This window comes from Oncorhynchus mykiss, chromosome 5, assembly GCF_057628025.1.
Source record: "Oncorhynchus mykiss isolate SJ-2025 chromosome 5, ASM5762802v1, whole genome shotgun sequence".
Taxonomy (NCBI): domain Eukaryota; kingdom Metazoa; phylum Chordata; class Actinopteri; order Salmoniformes; family Salmonidae; genus Oncorhynchus; species Oncorhynchus mykiss.
The window spans coordinates 71,686,779-71,707,408 of record NC_143026.1 but is presented as its reverse complement, the minus strand read 5'-3'; the positions used below and the strand labels follow the sequence as shown (position 1 = coordinate 71,707,408).

At 42.8% G+C, this 20,630-nt stretch overlaps 1 protein-coding gene across 2 annotated transcripts in view; it reads right to left on the bottom strand.

Moving 5' to 3' along the window:
- nlgn1 (neuroligin 1) overlaps positions 1-20,630 on the bottom strand; it is a 280,440-nt gene that overhangs the window by 185,718 nt on the left and 74,092 nt on the right. Inside the window, exons 3-4 of one of the 2 annotated variants that reach the window (XM_021604119.3) lie at positions 18,974-19,033; positions 15,600-15,752 (exon numbers count right to left, since the gene is read on the bottom strand). In XM_021604119.3, the coding sequence (XP_021459794.3) occupies positions 15,600-15,752; positions 18,974-19,033 (213 nt within the window). The remainder of the gene's footprint in view (positions 1-15,599; positions 15,753-18,973; positions 19,034-20,630) is intronic. The other variant, XM_021604121.3, reaches the window with a different exon arrangement.

Sequence of the window (20,630 nt, the reverse complement as noted above, 5' to 3'; positions counted from 1 at the left end):
CTTCATCACAACTCTGGTGCTGGGGCTGCACCACGGAGCAACGGTCAGTAACTCCAAAACCCAGCCCACCATCCCTCCATCTCCCTCCTGCTTCTGTTCCTCATCGTCCTGCCCAGTACAGTACAGACAGATCCCTCTGTGCACTGTGTGCAGGGCCAGGCATTGAGAGAGGAGAACGCTATCTATTCTGTCGATGGCAGACACAGAGAACAAGCAGATTAGAGATCAGCAGACAGTGTGCGCTAAATCTAAGCCTTCTGCCTGGGATTGGGCATATGAGAGGGTCCCCTATAAATGACTACACCCCCACCATGTCGGAGTTAAACCACAGCCCCATGGGCTATCACATAGACACACAGATTTTGGAAGATCAAGAAGAAAGAAAGTGATATCAGGTACCTCACAATAAACATATACCTGAATGGAACAGTAAGGGTTCAAGGGAGTGAAGCTGCTCTCCACACCTTTGTAGCCAGCTTTTTACACTCAAATCAGTGGTGAAAGCAGAGGGGAAAAATGACCAGTCCCTGATCAACACTAAAACATCAAAAGCAAGTTCCACCCCAACGAACAAAGACAGAGAGGACATGGCCAAATAAATGCCCAAATGACCGAAGCCCAATTCCATTGGGGTGCAGATGAGACTCTCCCAGATAGAGTCGGAATTTGTAGAGTTAAACGAACTCTAGAAGTCCTGGACTAGCTCTCCACCAGCACTGATGTAAAGATTGAGTAGCTGCGTGACCAACTCTGCCAGGTGAAGAATAAACACAGACGGTTGATAGAAAACCTAACATCTGAAGTCAGAGAACTCCAGAGTGAAAGAAAGGAAGAACTCTGAAATGAAGACAGTGGCAAAAGTAGAGGAGATCAAGGAGGAGATTAGAAGAGAGGTTTTAGAAGCAAAAAAGGAGCTGAAGAACAGAGAGCACACCATACAGGCTCTGAACGAGCAGCTACCCAGGGTCACTAACCCCAGCCCACCCCCCACCGTGCTCCACCCACTCACCCCCAACAGCTCTCCAGGAGATCACTCTCCACCCAGCACCAACCTGTTTCCTCCAGAAGATCCCTCTCCAACCAACACCAACTTGTCTACCTCAGATCCCTGTCCAACAAATAACCTCCCTACCACCTCTGCTAGCTCAACCAACACTCCCACTATTTGGACTCCAACTGCAAACATCTACAGGAAAGAGAACTATTATCTGGCATGGAGGTGAGAAAATCTGGCATGGAGGTTCAGATCTCCACCCAGAGGGGCCAGCAACCTCCCACTCTGTTGGCCCCCACTCAAAACCCCACCCCACCCCACTACCCATCATGCTGACAGGACAGCACCGACCCCCCCACCCCATTACCTCCCATGCTGACAGGACAGCACCCCCTGCACCATTGAGACCAAAAGTCCAGCAAGACAGCTATTCTGAAGTGGCACGAAGAATATACCACCCTGCTGCAGCCAAGCTAAACCAGATAAAGCATCTGCTGAACATAATCCAAAAATCTATTCATTCTTTCTTGTTATTATCAGAAATAGAATTTGTAGAAATATTATCATGGTGTTCAGTTTTAGATTAGGTACCTAGGAAATGGTTCAAATGAGCTCATATGTAGCCTCAGAAGCAAAATTCATGAGATTAGTAATTTGCTAATCTTAGATAATATTTAAATATTAGCCATTTCTGAGACTCACTTAGACACACCTTTGATGATACAGCAGTAGGAATACATGGATATAACAAATATAGAAGACAGGAATGTCTATGAGGGAGGTGTTGCTGTGTATACAGTACCAGTCAAAAGTTGGACACACCTACTCATTCAAAGGTTTTTGTTTATGTTTACTAATTCATACATTGCAGAATAATAGTGAAGATATCAAAACTATGAAACAACCCTATGGAATAATGTAGTAACCAAAAAAGTGTTAAACAAATCTAAATGTATTTTAGATTTCAGATTCCTCAAAATAGCATTCCTTTGCCTTGATGACAGCTTTGAACACTCTTGGCATTCTCTCAACCAGCTTCACCTGGAATGTTTTGCCAACAGTCTTGAAGGAGTTCCCACATATGAGCACTTGTTGGCTGCTTTTCCTTCACTCTGTGGTCCAACTCATCCCAAACCATCTCTATTGGGTTTAGGTCGGGTGATTGTGGAGGCCAGGTCATCTGATGCAGCACTCCATCACTCTCCTTCTTGGTCAAATAGCCCTTACACAGCCTGGAGGTGTGTTGGGTCATTGTCCTGTTGAAAACAAATGATAGTCCTGCTAAGCACAATCTAGACGGGAGGGCGTATCGCTAGGAAAGGGCAGTGTGGAGTGCAATAGAGATTGCGTCATCTGTGGATGTGCAAGGGCGGTATGCAAATTGGAGTGGGTCTAGGGTTTCTGGGATAATGGTGTTGATGTAAGCCATTACCAGCCCTTCAAAGCACTTCATGGCTACGGACGTGGGTGCTACGGGTCTGTAGTCATTTAGGCAGGTTGCCTTCGTGTTCTTGGGCACAGGGACTATGGTGGTCTGCTTGAAACATGTTGGTATTACAGACTCAATCAGGGACATGTTGAAAATGTCAGTGAAGACACCTGCCAGTTGGTCAGCACGTGCCCGGAGCACACATCCTGGTAATCCGTCTGGCCCCGCAGCCTTGTGAATGTTGACCTGTTTAAAGGTCTTACTCATGTCGGCTACAGAGAGCGTGATCACACAGTCGTCCGGAACAGCTGATGCCTTCATGCATGCCTCAGTTTTGCTTTCCTCGAAGCAAGCATAGAAGTGATTTAGCTCGTCTGGTAGACTCGTGTCACTGGGCAGCTCGCTTCCCTTTGTAGTCTGTAATAGTTTGCAAGCCCTGCCACGTAAGACAAGCGTCGGAGCCGGTTTAGTACAATTCAATCTTAGCCCTGTATTGAAGCTTTTCTGTTTGATGGTTCATCGGAGGGCATAGCAGGATTTATTATAAGCTTCCAGGTTAGAGTCCCACACCTTGAAAGCGGCTGCTCTACCCTTTAGCTCAGTGCGAATGTTGCCTGTAATTCATGGCTTTTAGTTGGGTATGTAATTACAGTCACTGTGGACATGACGTCCTTGATGCACTTATTGACAGTGACTGATGTGGTGTACTGCTCAATGCCATCGGAAGAATCCCAGAACATTTTCCAGTCTGTGATAGCAAAACAGTCCTGTAGTTTAGCATCTGCTTCACCTGACCACTTTTTTATAGATCGAGTAACTGGTGCTTCATGCTTAAATTCTTTGCTTGTAAGCAGGAATCAGGAGGATAGAATTGTGGTCGGATTTACCAAATGGAGGGCGAGGGAGAGCTTTGTACCCATCTCTGTGTGTGGAGTACAGGGGATATAGAATTGTTATCCCTCTGGTTGCACATTTAACATGTTGATAGAAATAAGGTAGAACTGATTTAAGTTTCCCTGCAGTAAAGTCTCTGGCCACCAGGAGCGCTGCCTCTGTGTGAGCGGATTCCTGTTTGCTTATTTCCTTATAGAGCTGACTGAGTGCTGTCTTAGTGCCAGCATCGGTCTGTGGTGGTAAATAAACAGCCACGAAAAGTATAGCTGAAAACTCTCTAGGCAATTTTATCACAAGATACTCTACTTCAGGTAAGCAAAATCTAGGGACTTCCTTAGATTTCGTGCACCAGATGTAGTTTACAAATATGCACAGACCGCCCCCACTCGTCTTAGCGGAGTGTGCAGTTCTAGCTTGCCGGTGCAGCGTATATCCCGCTAGCTGAATATCCATGTCATCATTCAGCTACGATTCCGTGAAACATAAGATATTACCGTTTTTGATGTCCCGTTGGTAGGATATTCGTGATCATACCTTGTCTAATTTATTGTCCAATGATTGCACGTTGGCAAGTAATATTGACAGTAACGGCAGCTTTCCCACTCACCTTCTGCGGATCCTTACAAGGCACCCCACTCTGTGTCCTCTTTACCTGCGTCTCTTTCTCTTGCAAATAACTGTCGGGTGTTCGGAGAATGTCCTGTGCGTCCTGCTTGTTGAAGAAAAAAATCTTTGTCTAATCCGAGGTGAGTGATCGCTGTCCTGATATCCAGAAGCTCTTTTTTGCCGTAAAATATGGTTGCAGAAACATTATGTACAAAATAAGTTACAAATAACGCGAAAAAATACATAATAGCACAATTGGTTGGGCGCCCGTAAAATTGCTGCCATTTCTTCCGGCGCCATTTTATAAGAAGAAACTTTTCATTAAAATAAACTTTCAAAGCTCTTGAAATTTTACGGATTGAATGACCTTCATGTCTTAAAGTATTGATGGGCTGCTGTTTCCCTTTTCTTATTTGAGCTGTTCTTGCCATAATATCAAATAGGGCTATCTTCTGTATACCACCCCCACCTGGTCACAACACAACTGATTGGCTGAAACGCATTAAGAAGGAAAAAAATTCCACAAATTAACTTTTAACAAGGCACACCTGTTAATTGAAAAGCAATGCAGGTGACTACCTCATGAAGCTTGTTGAGAGAATGGCAAGCGTGTGCAAAGCTGTCAACAAGCCAAAGGGTGGCTACTTAGAAGAATCTCAAATATGAAATATATTTTGATTTGTTTCATATGTTTTTGGTTACTACATGATTCCATATGTGTTATTTCATAGTTTTGATGTCTTCACTATTATTCTACAATGTAGAAAATAGTAAAAATAAAGATAAACCCTGGAATGAGTAGGTGTGTCCAAACTTATGACTGGTACTGTATATATATATATATATTATTATGAATATATGCATTTTTTGTTTTGTGTTTTGTTTTGTTACAGTACTGTCATTGTCTATAACTTTTCTGTACTTTGTCATGTATTTGTACATTTTATGTGGACCCCAGGAAGAGTAGCTGCTGCATGTGCAGTAGCTAATAGGGATCCTAATAAACTAAACTAAACTAGAAGGACAGGGAGACAGACAGCGTTAAAACCAATCTCCCTTGTGCTCATCCGTCAATCCTAAACTATGGTAGTGAGAGAGATGTGTATTGAAAATAAGAATGTGGACTGTTTATGCCGTCCCCACGATATCGTAACAGGCAGACAGGGAGAGAGAGAGAAACACCCACAGACAGTACACACTAACTAAAAACACAGCCGAGCTGCAACATCTAAGCATACTATTTGGGAGGGGGTCAGGGGAAGAAAAGACAAATACATTAGATGGAGAGAGAAAGTGAGAGAGATAAAAAGGGAGGGAGAGAAAGAAAGAGAGAGAAACAGAGAGAAAGTGAGAGAGATAACCAAGGTAATGAAGAGGTTGATATGCATGCACTGCTGTGACACTTCCTAGTTGTGTTTTAGAGGGACAAAATTAATAATAATTACAGAGATTAATATCAATGATTAAATGTTCCTATTAATGATTATTCCAGTAATTAGAATCAGCAGGATGCAATATGCTGCAGTATTAATTTTTACATGCAAATCAAGTTGTGATCACACTATGTTCTCTCCTCTGTAATGAGACATACAGCTTTCAGTCTACCCAGGCAGCCTGGTTTACACCATTTCGGTATTAGGAGAGAACATGGGATGTCTCACTGTTCACGCAACGTGATTCGAGAGATGGATCCCTACTCCTTTAATCCTCCATATTGTGTTGATTTTTCCACAAGGAAAGAATGAAAACGCCCTGTTGCAGGGGAAAAAGACTGACCTTCAACGGGATTTGCGATGGTATTAGACAGAGAGACGTTGGCAGATGTATTTACTAAAATAAGGCATTACTAAAAGACTGCAGTCAAAACATGGTTGTAGGCAGGGCCGGTTCCAGGCATAAGCAACATATGCAGTCGCTTAGGGCCCCCTCTCAACTCTCAACTTACTATTGAGAGTAAGCACAGTAGAAATATTTGAAACTTGCTTGTGCATCAGTGTTTTTTCTCTTGTTATGTCAGTCACTGACAGTCACTCAATTAGCAATGTCAGTTAACAGTTTTTAGATTGGTAGTTAGTCTAGCCAACAATCTAAACTTGTAGTAATCCTGGTCGAATACAGACCGGGCAGGTCACGTGCCCAGGGGTCCTGACATCCAGGGGTCCACCAATGATTTAGTTAGTCATTCTCACTCAGATACCATATTAACCATATTATTAAGTCATTACAACATGTGTAGAATTGCAGAAAATGTATTTAAAACTGCAAAAATGTCTCTCCATCCCATGTATTTTTGGGGGGGAATTACAGGAAATTAGCTGTAAAATGAAAAATTCTCTCCGTCCCATGGCCAAAATGTGTAGAATTGCAGAAAATGTGCTTTAACACACTAACATTTTCTCTTTGCCCCATGGCAAAATGTGTAGAATTGCAGAAAATAAACTAACCAACCAAATCTCACTTAGGGCCCCCAAAAGACTAGAGCCGGCCCTAGTTGTAGGAAATTAAATTAAATATAAAACTATTAACAATGTCATTGTAAACCCCAGTGAACAGACAGTGCATGTCTGATGTCTGCTAGTAAGAACTAGTGAAATCTCATCATCATCATAAATTAATTTGTCATTTGTAACCATATGGTTGTTGATCTCAACATGTAACTTAGAGAGATCACAAATTAGTTTATGATGAATATGTCTGTCTGTTCATGTCCTTTGGAAAGCATGGTCTATTGTAAAGGACATGATGACAGTGTTTTGTCCACATTGGCTGAAGCATAGCAGGTTTAACCAAACCATAGTAAGTAGCTAGGCTAGCTCCTGCCCCAGCCTCACGCTTGTGGTTGAAGATATAAATCTTCTGGGGCACAGATTCACCTCTAAGTAACCACATTTTTGGACAATTTACAGCGGTGGATCTCGGTTAAAACCTACCAATAAATGAAACTAGGAGGTGTGGCGCTGGATGCCTGCAGGTCACCAGGCCCAAGATAAATTCCTGCGAGGTTCTGGTAATCTTAATCCTCAATAATCAAGGCCAGCAGAGTCAAGGCAAAGAGTTAGAGCACAGACAAATCGGGCCTGGGGCTAAAGAAAAATCCTCTGACCGATATTTCTCCACCTCTGTGAGCTTACTCTAGTCTCATTTCTAACTCTCTGTTTATGAACTCAGTGTATAGCCAGGATGAGTCTAAGGGGTGGTTACAAGCACAGAATCTTACCTGTTTTTTTCAATGAGCTTGGCGCACAAAGGTGAAAAGGAAAAGTATCTTGGTTATGAACAGGTTAGGTAATGTATAAGATTCATGAAACTGACAGAACCAGAGGGAATATGACTTTACCTGCACTCATGAGATTAAACTGTGAGATGCCACCATTGGTCAAACCTCCCCTGAGCATCTTCACAGATAAGTGTCCATTTCACAAGTAGGGGGAGAACATCATGGCATGATTACGACATGGTAAATGTCAGATATTCTTCATCCTCACTTATTATCTGCTGTAAGAGAGGACCAAATGGAAAACGCTGACCTGCATCAGCAGCAGCCCTCTCACTCGCCTCTAAAAATATGACACAAGTTACAGCACCCAGCCAACCAATCAGCATCCCGGGCCATGGCAGCTGGGGCAGACAGACGCTTTTCCTCGAGCCAAGAGTTGACAGGAGAGTGGGGTTTATTCAAGCAAGGCAGAATAAAAGAATAGCTTTGCTATAACAAAGAGAAAGACACCTCTGGGCTGTGTTAAATTACTGCAGGAGATATGAATAATTCAACTGCAAAATACACTGGATCAAATGTTGAGGAGGGATTACAGCTAGGGAGGATGGTTAGTGCCTATAAAAAAATGACACTGGCACAGAGAAAGGTATGCTTTCCCACTTTCCTTCTACATGTGTACGTGTGAACAGGGTGCCTTCTTGAGCTACAAGGTCCTCCAATACGCCTTGTTTCCAAGTTGTTAAACATATCCATCTGTTTTCCCGGAGCCCAGACTGCAGCCCCGCACCGTGCTGCCCTGCTCCCCGCACTCAGCCCAGCAAGCACCTTGATCATCCACACTGGTTGGTTTCCACAGGAATGCCCAGGAGCAAGGCAAGCTTATCCTTCACGCTGTGGTAAAGATAGATGTGTCAGTCCGCATCGATCCATCTGTTGTTGCCCTCCTGCACGTCAGCTCCTCACAGTATCTCCTATCTGCAAGCAAAATAAATGCCACGGCTGGACCGGATGAGGGTGGTCAGCTTGACAGAAACCCCCGCAGCTATCGGCAAAATAACTTCAGGGGCTTTGGTCGTAAATTGTGGCAGCTTCACATGAGATGGAGTCACAATGCAATTTCCCCAGGAGTCGAGACACAGTAAATAAAAGTGGTAGGGGGGCAGTACAGTTAGCTGGGAGCCTTCAGTCAGATAACCTCCCAGTGAAATCAGACCAATACAAACATCAGGCCCGGTGAGATCCACAGAGGATTACAACAGTGGAGTGACAAAGAGGAACAAAGCCACACTCATCCCTGTGTGTCATCCCCGTGTACGAGGAAACATCACATCCTGAGTGGTTTCTTGGTTCTGACTATGTCTTCCTGAGGCAGACCTTGTGCCAAACTATGTACTTATATTAGGAGAGCATGGTTAGAAAGAGGGTCTGGCTAGTGAGCCTGTGGGGCGAGGGGGGGGGGGGGGGGGGGGTGTCGAGGACAGAAAGACCAGCCACTAAGCATGCTTACTTGGACATCTGCTGCGCTCTACCAGCCACCACTAATATCCACTGTGTCACCAGAACACTGAGGCCACAGCCCCCACAGCCCTGCTGGTGGCACATGCACGTGTACTTCAGCCACAGCCTCTCTTTCCCTCCACCAAAGCGTCTAGTCACCTGGGAACAATTCGCAGTCCACAACTGACTATTGGGATTACCTAACATGACCAGTTCAGATGTGTGTGTAGGTTACTTATCTAGCAGGTTAGCGTTTTTCATCATGAATCTTGTTCTGGAGACAGCTCTGCAAAGTTGTCTCTAGCTGGCACGGCCACAAAGTCATAAGATCAGATCTTAAACCTAACGCTAACCACACTGCTAACCCTAAGGTCAAACCCTAACCTTAAATTACATTTTTGTTTTCATTAACTTTTACAATATAGCCAATTTTGACTTTGCAGCTGTCCTATCTAGGGGGGAAATGGCTCAGTTCCGCCTCCAGGACAAGCCTCATGACAATAAACATCAATCTGCACTTGTACATGTTATACAATCAGTGGAGGCTCTTCAGAGGATGAAGGGGAGGACCATCTTCCTCAGTGAATTTCATTTTTTTTTTTAAAGGTAAAATATTAAAAAAGTTATCCTCTTTAGATTAAACTATACTAAATATAATCATGTCACCAAATAATTGATTAAAACACACTATTTTGCAAAGAAGGTCTACAGCACCATGGTGTAGCCGGAGGACACCTAGCTTCCATACTCCTCTGGGTACATTGACCTCAATACAAGACCTAGGAGGCTAATGGTTCTCACCCCCTTCCATAGACTTACACAGTAATTATGACAACTTCCAGGGGACGTTCTCCAACCTATCAGAGCTCTTGCAGCATGAAGTGACATGTTGTCCACACAATCAAAGGATCAGATAAGTAATCTAGTACTAAAAGCATAAGCTTGGTGAGTAAGAGAGAGAAAGACAATGGTTGAGCAGTTTTGAACAAATTAATTTATTCCAAAATGAAGAAGCAAGAGAGAAATTTATATAGATAGAAATTGTCATTTTTTTCTCACTTTCAGTTTCACTTACTTAGCTAGCAAATACAGCTACATTAGTTTAGCCTACTGAAACACCCTGCCCAAACAGGGGGATGCTATGTTAGCTACCTGGCTATGATTATCCAAAACAACACTGGAACTCTCCAAGTCAAGGTAAGCTTTTGGTTTCATTAATTTATTGCCACCGGGCCCGACAGTGTAACTGCTTACTGACTGTACACTCTAACATTACTGCATGATTGTAGTGGGTTTACTAACTCGCTAGTTCTAAACTCAGCAAAAAAAGAAACGTCCCTTTGTCAGGAACCTGTCTTTCATAGATAATTCATAAAAATCCAAATAACTTCACAGATCTTCATTGTAAAGGGTTTAAATACTGTTTCCCATGCTTGTTCAACGAACCATAAATAATTAATGAACATGCACCTGTGGAACGGTCGTTAAGACACTAACAGCTTACAGACGGTAGGCAATTAAGGTCACAGTTATGAAAACTTAGGACACTAAAGAGGCCTTTCTACTGACTTTGAAAAGCACTAAAAGAAAGGTGCCCAGGGTCCCTGCTCATCTGTGTGAACGTTCCTTAGGCATGCTGCAAGGAGGCATAAGGACTGCAGATGTGGCCAGGGCAATACATTGCAATGTCCGTACTGTGAGACGCGTAAGACAGGAGGGACAGCTGATCGTCCTCGTAGTGGCAGACCACGTGTAACAACACCTGCACAGGATCGGTACATCCGAACATCACACATACGGTAAGACAGGAGGTACAGGATGGCAACAACAACTGCCCGAGTTATACCAGGAACGCACAATCCCTCCATCAGTGCTCAGACTGACCGCAATAGTCTGAGAGAGGCTGGACTAAGGGCTTGTAGGCCTGTTGTAAGGCAGGTCCTCACCAGACATCACCGACAACCACGTCGCCTATGGGCACAAACCCACCGTCGCTGGACCAGACAGGACTGGCAAAAAGTGCTCTTCACTGACGAGTCGTGGTTTTGTCATGGGGTGATGGTTGGATTCACGTTTATCGTCAAAGGAATGAGCGTAACACCGAGGCCTGTACTCTGGAGCGAGATCAATTTGGAGGGGAGGGTCCGTCATGGTCTGGGGGCGGTGTGTCAAAGCATCATCGGACTGAGCTTTTTGTCATTGCAGGCAATCTCAATGCTGTGCGTTACAGGGAAGACATCCTCCTCCCTCATGTGGTACCCTTCCTGCAGGCTCATCCTGACATGACCCTCCAGCATGACAATGCCACCAGCCATACTGCTCGTTCTGTGCGTGATTTCCTGCAAGACAGGAATGTCAGTGTTCTGCCATGGCCAGCAAAGAGCCCGGAACTCAATCCCACTGAGCACGTATGGGACCTGTTGGATCGGAGGGTGAGGGCTAGGGCCGTTCACCCAAGAAATGTCTGGGAACTTGCAGGTGCCTTGGTGGAAGAGTGGGGTAACATCTCACAGCAAGAACGGGCAAATCTGGTGCAGTCCATGAGGAGGAGATGCTTTGCAGTTCTTAATGCAGCTGGTGGCCACACCAGATACTGACTGTTACTTTTGATTTTGACCCCCACTTTGTCCAGGGACACATTATTCCATTTCTGTTAGTCACATGTCTTGTTCATACAAATATTTACACATGTTAAGTTTGATGAAAATAAACACAGTTTTTTTTGTTTATTAGCTATGTTGACTAGGATGTTACTTTAGCTAATATGGTGATAACGATGTAGGCTGTGTGTAGCGGTTTGGCTTGGAAAGGTTTTTCTACCTAGTCAGACACTGTACAACTGATTCATTTTGCATTGAAGTCCACAAGCGATGGCACGAGGTGAGAGGAGTAGAGCACATAGATGTGAGAAGGAATATAACATGGCTGTGTGTTTACGTGTGATCAGCGGTGTATTCATTCCACCGATACTGTTGAAAAATGTTTCGCAAACGGAACAAAACGTGGATAAACATACTTGAATTTGTCCAATAGAAACTCTTGTTTGCAACTGTTGGACTAATGATTACATTCTATATAAGCTAGATGCAGGCAAGAGCGTGCAAGGCAGTATTGAATGTCACTGCCTGGCCATTTGTCACTGTCTGTCACCTCAAATTTGTCTCTCAACCTGTGTGCACCTACATTATAAACTTTCATTCATTGGCTAGTGTTATGACTGTCCTGTGAGAATCCAAATAGGTCAGATCAGCTTGGCAATGGATGATTTCAACCAGACCCTCTCTCACCCACAGGAAAGTATAACAACTATATGTACGAAGTTTCCATGCTTTACATTGTGTATGAAATATCAAACATTATGAAAGTGTTTTTGTTAAGAGCAGGATGTGAAACTATAAGAGTAAATTGTTTCTATAACTTTGTACAAGTAACTAGTCACCGCCCCCTTGAGTGAGGTCAGAGAGTGTGTCAGCCTCACAAACCGCCCCTTTTGAAGAACTATATAAAATGATGGGTTAAGAATTACCATATCAGACCAGAGAGGAGTTGAGCTGCAGCTCACGTCCAAAGTGGTTTGAACTCTGAAATCTCAACACAAGGTAGAGACAATAACGTCACCTCCCGAACAATCCCTGGTACGGCTGATTAGCTGTCCTAAGTAAAGTATCTACAAAAGCGAATTTAAGTCGAACCATTCTACTACTCTTCAAACCATCCTATTCTACTACTCTTCTCAAATCACTGTATTCTATCTACTACTCTCATCACCAATGGGAACTGTCGACACAGCTGGCTAGCCTATCTTCGAAGGAGCATCTTCCAGAGTGAACAACAGTAGAAGATTGGGGGGGGGGGGGGCCTTTGGGACAATCAGAGCCTTACAAGCGTGCTGCGGAAAGGCCTAACACCCTTCCTAAGAAGGCCTGGTTCCGACAGAGATAAATTGCGAACGAAAGCATTCACACGTAAATAAATGTATGAGTTCTTACTCCAAACGGGTGGCGGTTCGTGTGCAAAGTATATGGTTACTGTGAGAGTAGGTCCTAAAATGTACCAACGATAAGTGTCTCTTTCTCGCTCTCTCTCCATCTCCTTTGTAACAAGCCGCCATATTGTGTCAGTCCGCTAGGGACCTGTTTCTAATGTATTAAGTGTGTATGTTTATCCTGTGTTATCATTTAGTTGGCTAGTAAAGAAATAATTAAACCAATTTGTGTAGTACTGAATCATAAGTAAGGCTGGGTTTTTTGCAGATGCAAGGAGGTTACTACGGTTCAGAATGATGATATGATAAGAGGTTATGATTCATACATTGACTGTCACCCAATATGCTGTAATAGAAATATGGCCATTCTCATGAAAACAAATCGTCCTCCCTCATCTTAAACAGCACTAACTGCCACTGTACAATAGTATATAATATCCACTCAAGATACAAGACACTGTATACATGTAGCATTTGTAGAGAAAGGGCAATCCTGAAGAACCGCTAAACGCATATTAATAAACATACTCAAATTAGGCATCTCCCAAGACGCATTGCTAATTGAAATGGGGTCCGACACTTTCCATGTCCCTCTTAAAGATCCTCAGGCAAGCCCAGGGTTACCAGTCAAAGGCTGAGGCCAGCAGCTAACATGTTAGTCGGGCCAATGGGCAGGCCAGCCGTGAAGCAACAGAAAGGAAAGAGACGCAGACTAATGAAACAAATTATCTGCGGTATTTGTTTCAGGGAGAATAAATAAATAAGCATGAAAAACAATAATCCTCAACACCGGGCCACATGCAATGATTAAATAAAAAAACTGCAGAACCAATTATTTCAGCAAGAACAAAAGGCAGCGGTGAAGATTGTTGAAAGGGTAAACAATGGGAAGAACATGGCTGGCTGCATCTGCTCCCGGAGCCCTGCCTGGTGCAATATCACGCTGACATGCTGCGTGCTCAGGCCTAGCATAGGAGGAGCAGTGGAACCTGGGCTGTTTACCTGGCTAATGCCCAGACAGCGGTGGTAGATCACTTTCCTCTGTTGCTCAGATGCTTTCAGGGCCAGCTGGGTTCTGATACAGGGAGTCATTAAGCACAATAAAAGCCATCCTGATTTAGACATGTTATTAACTCCTTTATTAGCCTTGGCTTTAACTACTAAAAGGTCATATTTGTGAGCTTCTACAATTCTGGAATTCAAAGGATGCTAAACGATGGATTGGACCAGAGAATGTGTTGAGGCCATAAGGTTCACGCCAACACTACAGTGCACAGGGCTGTGTTTTAAATAGGTCTTATGTGAGTTGAAGCGCGGCCAGACTGTGGTCTTATACAGGAGTCCATGATGAGTATGATTCGGCCCATAAATTCAGAGCAATTCTGATAATGATGCGCTGACAGCAGAGTTCCATTATTCCATTAAGGCGTCTTACAAAACCCTGACACATCTGCGCACACACACACATGGAGGCAGGCCGAGAAACGGCCACTGGCCAAATCCATCCCGCTACACCCAAACCGATAAATAAAGCTCACGTCAGCCACTCTGCATATTTCGGGCTCCTTATGACTCTGCATGCCTTCCCTGACAAAGAAAAACAAATCATCAGGTGGCAAGATTTTTTTTTACCAAGAACCCAAAAGGTGCAATAATGTTGGCAGGATCATTAGTGGGAGAGAAAAGCACCACTAGCATTCTCTCTCCCAGTCTTTCTCTCTCTCTCGCTCTCTTTCTCCCGTTCTCTCTCCTCCTCTTTTCTGCTCTCCTCTAATTGTCAGGTTAATTAGGAGGAGTAGCAGCATTGGTTAAATAGCCTTTCCTCGTCCCTGCCCCCCCCCCCCCTCCCCCCCACACACACACACAAACACACACACAGATACACACACACAAGATGAAGGGGCCACGATGACAGGGCCCCTTTGTTACTTCCTATTGCACATTCACACACAGTCCTGACTACAAAAGGGCCAAAGAGGCCAAGGCACTTCTGGGCCTTGTTAGACAGGCCCTTGATTGGCTGGTCAGATGAGCAGAGAGCATGCTTGTCACACATCACACAGCATCTGCTTAGCTCCTGTAACGTTACTCTGCTCATCTCATTCAGCAGAGCTGAGTGGTTTGATCCGCTTACCCCACCGCCACAGGGGTAAATACAAACACTGAGGAAAATGTCAACAAGACTCTTTGTGATGCTAAAAAGATACATCTGATTAAATATGCTCCCATTTTTCCTGTAGCACCAAACCACAGCCTCTTAGCTTGACAGGAGAACCAGCATTAGTGAAAACACAGCCACACCACTTACCTGATCATCACCAAAACTGGTGCTTTTAAATCTTCACATGAACACTATCAACATGAAACCAGTCCAGAGGAATCAGGCCTAATGTTTTACAATTCCAATTATTATCGTTGCTAGTTTAAATTCAGGAGGCATTCAAGTTGTTGCCAAATTGTTCACAATAAAAACATCTGACATACCACGTTTTCTAATATTCATAATTTGTACAAATAAAGACTTGTTATGGAGAGAAATCAATTTGGAAATAGTTGCTTTATGGGGACAAAAGCTGGGGCTCATGCTGGGGGCTGGTCATAAAGTATTCATGGTTATAATTATACCCCATATTTACTATCATCTTAAATCTTGTGCCTCCAAGCTCGGTTTCCTTTGACACATATTGCTGCTGGTGTGAGTGAAAGGAGGATATTGCCACAGAGTTGTGTGCATTAAAGCCTTGATGCTTTTCAAGAGGGGTAAATCACCATATGAAGCGAGAATAAGGATATTCATGAAAACAAATGACAGCATAATCTCATTGAGGGTGAAACCATAGCACCTCCGTTTCACTCTGTTTCACACTGTCCCCCCAAGGCAAAGAAAAAGCATTGATGGGCGTCTACTGTCCGGTATATATATATATGTAGCTAGTGTGGGGGATTAGTGATAAGGACAAAATCTGGAAATCCTTACCTAATACTCCAAGCCGGTAGTTCACTGTGATGACGATAACATTGCCGTAACTTGCCAAGATGCTGCCGTCAAACATATTCCCAGTGCCCTCCATGTAGGATCCCCCATGGATAAATACCATCACTGGCTTGGGGCTACCGCTTTCACGGATGTCTGCAAGGGGAAGGAAATGATTAAAGGACAAATTAAAATGACAGCTGGAGATGCAATCTAAATTGTGGACGCTTTAGTTTTCTCATAATTTCGGACACATTGACTTAGCTTTGAGACAATTTCTGCTTTGCACGTGATGCCGTTCATTTCATACGTGACAAGTATGACATGTTCCTGGTGATTGAAAATTCCATATTAATCTTGTTTTTTTGTTTCAGGAAATTTTATGGGCTCTTATTTTTGGGGGGCCAATAAACTGTCAGCATTAAAGAAGCGTAGAGATTAAAACTGACATTTCAATTTAAGCAGCACAGGTGGCTAGTTTTATCAGTAACGTAGAATCTAATAAACAAGATTGAACCTAAATGTTTTAATGATTAACATTCTTCACGAAAAGTTTTTAATTCAATTTCAGACATCCAACGTTTCCCTTTAACAAAGTGTTACGCTTACTGAACTTTGCATAATAACATCAACTCACTTGATGCCGTCTTTGAGGGAGGACATCTAGTTTGGCCGCTGGGTTTGAATTAAATGGAGGATAGGGAGGGATACAAAAAAATAGGCTTCTGATTACTTTTATATTCCACAAAGGAGACAGACGTTTCATCTTGGGTGCAAAATATCCACATTCATGTTCAATATCTTATCGATGTTTGGTGTTGGGGGACACTTGCAGGAGGTCTCAGAGCTAAGGAAAGTAATTAAATAGTAAGGAAAGTAGGATGGCATCTTCCACAATGCCTTTATGGCAAAACATGATGCTCTATTTGCAAAATGCAAGCCCATCTCTGTTCTTTTAGTTGATTTTCTTCCTCCCACTCTGTCTTTCTCTTTCCTTCGCTCTCTTTCTTACATTTCCAGTGAAAGCGGGAAGAAAATGCCAGGGCACCTCTAATCCTCACGTCTTCAGTAGGCAATCCATAACTTCTAGAATATTGATTAGGACTGAGCAGCTGCTGAGTGCATGTGCATGCGCGCGTGTGTGTGTGTGTGTGTGTATGTGTGTGTGTGTGTGTGTGTGTGTGTGTGTGTGTGTGTGTGCAAAAGCATACGTTTTTGGTGAAAGAAAGAGAGAACAAGAGAGGGGGGAGAGAAATAGGGAAAGAGTGGGAGATACTGTAAAGAGAGAGATCCGGAGGGCAAATCTAAATTATTTTCATAAATTGCGCATCAGAATCCTAACATCTTCCATTCACTTTGATTAATTAATTGAATCACAGAAGAGCAGCTGGATTCACGCAAGTGTGTAAACTAGAGCAGCATTGAGACAGGAGAGTAATACCTGATCTCTCCATATAGTTACAAACATAACAGCAAGGTAAATGATTAAATATGTAAAATAAAACTAGGACTGAAGACTAACTGGAAAGATTGCGTGTCTGTTTGTCTGTGAAAGTGAAAGTGAAATATTCACACAGTGCATATGTAGCCCCCCTCTGTCTCTTGTGTGGATGCCAACAGCAGATTAAAGTGACACACATCTGGTCACAGAGGGTTATGGCTACAGTGTCTGTCAGGATGTCCATTACATCATTCATGTCATTCACAGTCCTTTATGCTGTTTGTTCTTGTGTTCACTTCATCTTTGTGAGTGGCAAAAGCAAGTGCACATTCTAAATCCTTTGGAGGGATTCCAGGCATCTCTGACAGAGGTCAAACCATTTTAAACATCCATCAATGAGGAATAGATGCCAGGGAATTGTGTGTGCTGGCTTTTGAGAATAGATGGCAATTCAGCCATTTGTTCTAAACTGGGCCTACTAATCATAGGGTTCGGTCATGCATCCTACGTGGACACCATGGCATGCTAGGCTACTCCTAGCTGTAGGTAAAGTACAGAGGTAAGTGAGGACAGGTGCATTCCTATACAGGCGCTCACATCACAGAAGACTAGCTGTAAAAGCACTGCACTGGATCTCCATCCAATGCCAAATCTGGATGGCCTTGCTAACAAGCTACAGTATAAAGAGAATGTCCCTGTCACAATCCTGCTGAGGACAAAAGTTTCCATCCATTACAAATCCACAGGTGGAGTGGCACCTACAGAGAACTGCACATCTTACATTCCATGACATTGAGGTTCCATGGCAGTGTGTTGTTGTTGTTATTTGATTACATATCTCTGTTGTGGCAATAGGTTAAATGTCAAAAGAGCGCCGCCAGTGAGATATCAAGCCGATTGGTCCTTGGGCCATTTCATTCACACATCTCAATGCGTTGGTTTTAGCAGCATATTGTCTTCTGTCTTAGAGAGGATTATTAGTCTGGCCTGGATTCTTTATCAAGTGAATACTTGAGAGGCTGGCTGGGATTTCACTGTATATTTGTGTCTCTAATCTTTTGATGTGTGTACTCAGGAAATCGCAAGTTGCTGCAGATCAAAGATAGCTGCCGCATTCCTAGTTTAGTTTTCTGTAATTGGTGCTTATTTCACCAGATTATACAGGAGATGTGCATTATTAAGACTGTGTTCTGTCATTAAGTAGGAAGTTAACTTTCTCACTTTCTCTTTGAATAACTTAATTTGGGGTATTTTGAGTACTTTCTTCAGTCTGTTACTTTTCAGTGAGGAGCCCGTTTTAGATTTGTTGATTTAAACATTTGGACTTGATTCCTAGGTTTACATAACTGTGCCATAATGTACTTGAACTTGTGTAAAATAGTGATGAAGAGGCCTCGTTAGGAAGGGATTTGTGATCAATATGTTACAGGTCTTTGCCCATAACGATCCAGGAACATCCATACATGTTGCATAGGAAACTTACAGTTTTTTTTATAACACAACTGAAGGTGACTTATGTGTTAGGATTGATCAGGGTATCAAATTCCCCAGGGTTGGAATAGTATATTTTATTTTGGAAAAGGAAAAGAGTTGTGAAAAATCATGCAAAAAGGTGTTACGATTTAATTGAAGGGTTAATAGTTACTCTCTTTTAGATGGGATGCAACATGTATTTATTTGTTTACAAAATGTAAAAAGAATTCAAGCAAAAACCTATGTTAGATTATTAACAATTAATTAAGTACTCTGGAATGATGTGCGACATTAAACATACTCTTAAAACATCAAGCAAAAAAGACAAAACACATCCAGCAAAAATTACGGAGAAAAAAAATCTTCACTTTCAAAAAAAGGACAAGAAATGTAAAAAAAAAAATCAAAGAGGAAAAATTGGAGGGTTCCTTGTCATGCAAATCAGTTTGGCATCAAAAAATACCTTCATCCTCCGCCCCGTCATTATCACCTAAATCATCATTGTGTTTCTTTGTAAGGGGACCTAGGATCAAGAATGGAGAAGATGGAGGAAACAGATAATACAAGAACACACAAACCTTAAAAACGCTCAAAAGAGAAAGACATCTTAAGTGATTTTCCCTGTGAAAACTTTTACTGAAAGAGAAAGAATGTAAACAATATCATACACATTTGTGGAGCTTGGTAGCTATGAGATAGTAAGACTTTTGTTACAAAGTACTGTAACAAAACAAGAAGGCTCTTCAAAATAGGACCCTTTCTTTCAAAAAGATTCAAGAATGTAAGATAAGTCGTTCCCAGTAAAACAGATAGGGTGTTTTCAGAACACAGCTTTACCTCATGTCATTCTCACCCCTCTTTCCCAATTTCAAGTAAACAGACAAAAGCATAATTGTTATGGATGTTTGTGAGGGTGTCTTCTAACATTATGTTCCAATAAGTAGCCCACGTCTGTGAATGTTAATGTGCTAAAAGAGAATACTCCAGATTGAATCATTAGTGGACTCATACTATGTAAATATGTAAAATAGAACCTAAATGAAGTAATTTCATTGTAGGATCACAGAGTGTCAAAATGCAAATGGAAAAAGTTAATGTATTAAGTGGCTCCAAACACACAGAGGTTAATTGCTTAATTCTCCCTCATTGGCAAAAGAATAAAGCAGGAAATAGGTCAGACTGCAGCAGAATAAACCAAGACAGGATTAATTTAGTGAGTAACAGCACAAAGACCGCTGCAATGGACTGTACTATAAACACGACACAGATGGACAAACAGATAGACAGGCACACAGAAAGACAGACGGGGGCACAGAAAGACACACAGGCACACAGAAAGACAGACGGGGGGGGGCACAGAAAGACAGATGGGGGCACACACAGACACACAAAGTTGACAAAGCGCTAGTCTAGACACATGCGAGCTAGATCAAGCATGTGTAAGCAGAGAGCAGCACATGAAAGAGTGAGATACACAGTATGACCAATGAAAGAAGCCTTCCCACACATCACTCAAACTCATCCTGCTTATGATCATGCTCCTTCATGACAATACGGTACAGGAAAACCAAAACAGGGAAGCAATGAGAGGCAGGGATGGGAGGGGGAAATGGAAATGCTCTGTTTTCTGTTCATTCTATTAAAATAGTCCAGTCATTTATTTTCCTCATGTCTTGTAGCCAGAACGCTAGAGCAGTAGGCAATGGCATGACACCTCTATAATTTGTAGCAACATTCTGGAGAAGAAAACAGAGGTTATTCAACACTGGAGAGAACATTTGGCGTAAACATCCCGTTTCACCCAGCAGCCATGCTGAGATTGATTTTGTGAGATACATGACAAAAAATGAAAACAGTTAAGAGTAAAGTACACTGTAGCCTACCTTATCGGAACACATCATTAAACCATCACATTCTCATAAGCTAAGGTAAGGCTTATAAAGCAACTGAACGGAGATGCTGGAGCAAGGCACTGCAGTGCCCTGTGACATGACTGTGCATGGCTGTCCCCTAACTGAGGGGATGGTTGGATCATATCAGTCAGGACGGCAACATGACAGCATGCTGTCAGCATCACGTCACTCCTAAACTCCAAGTGACTGAGGGCCAGGCCCTGCACA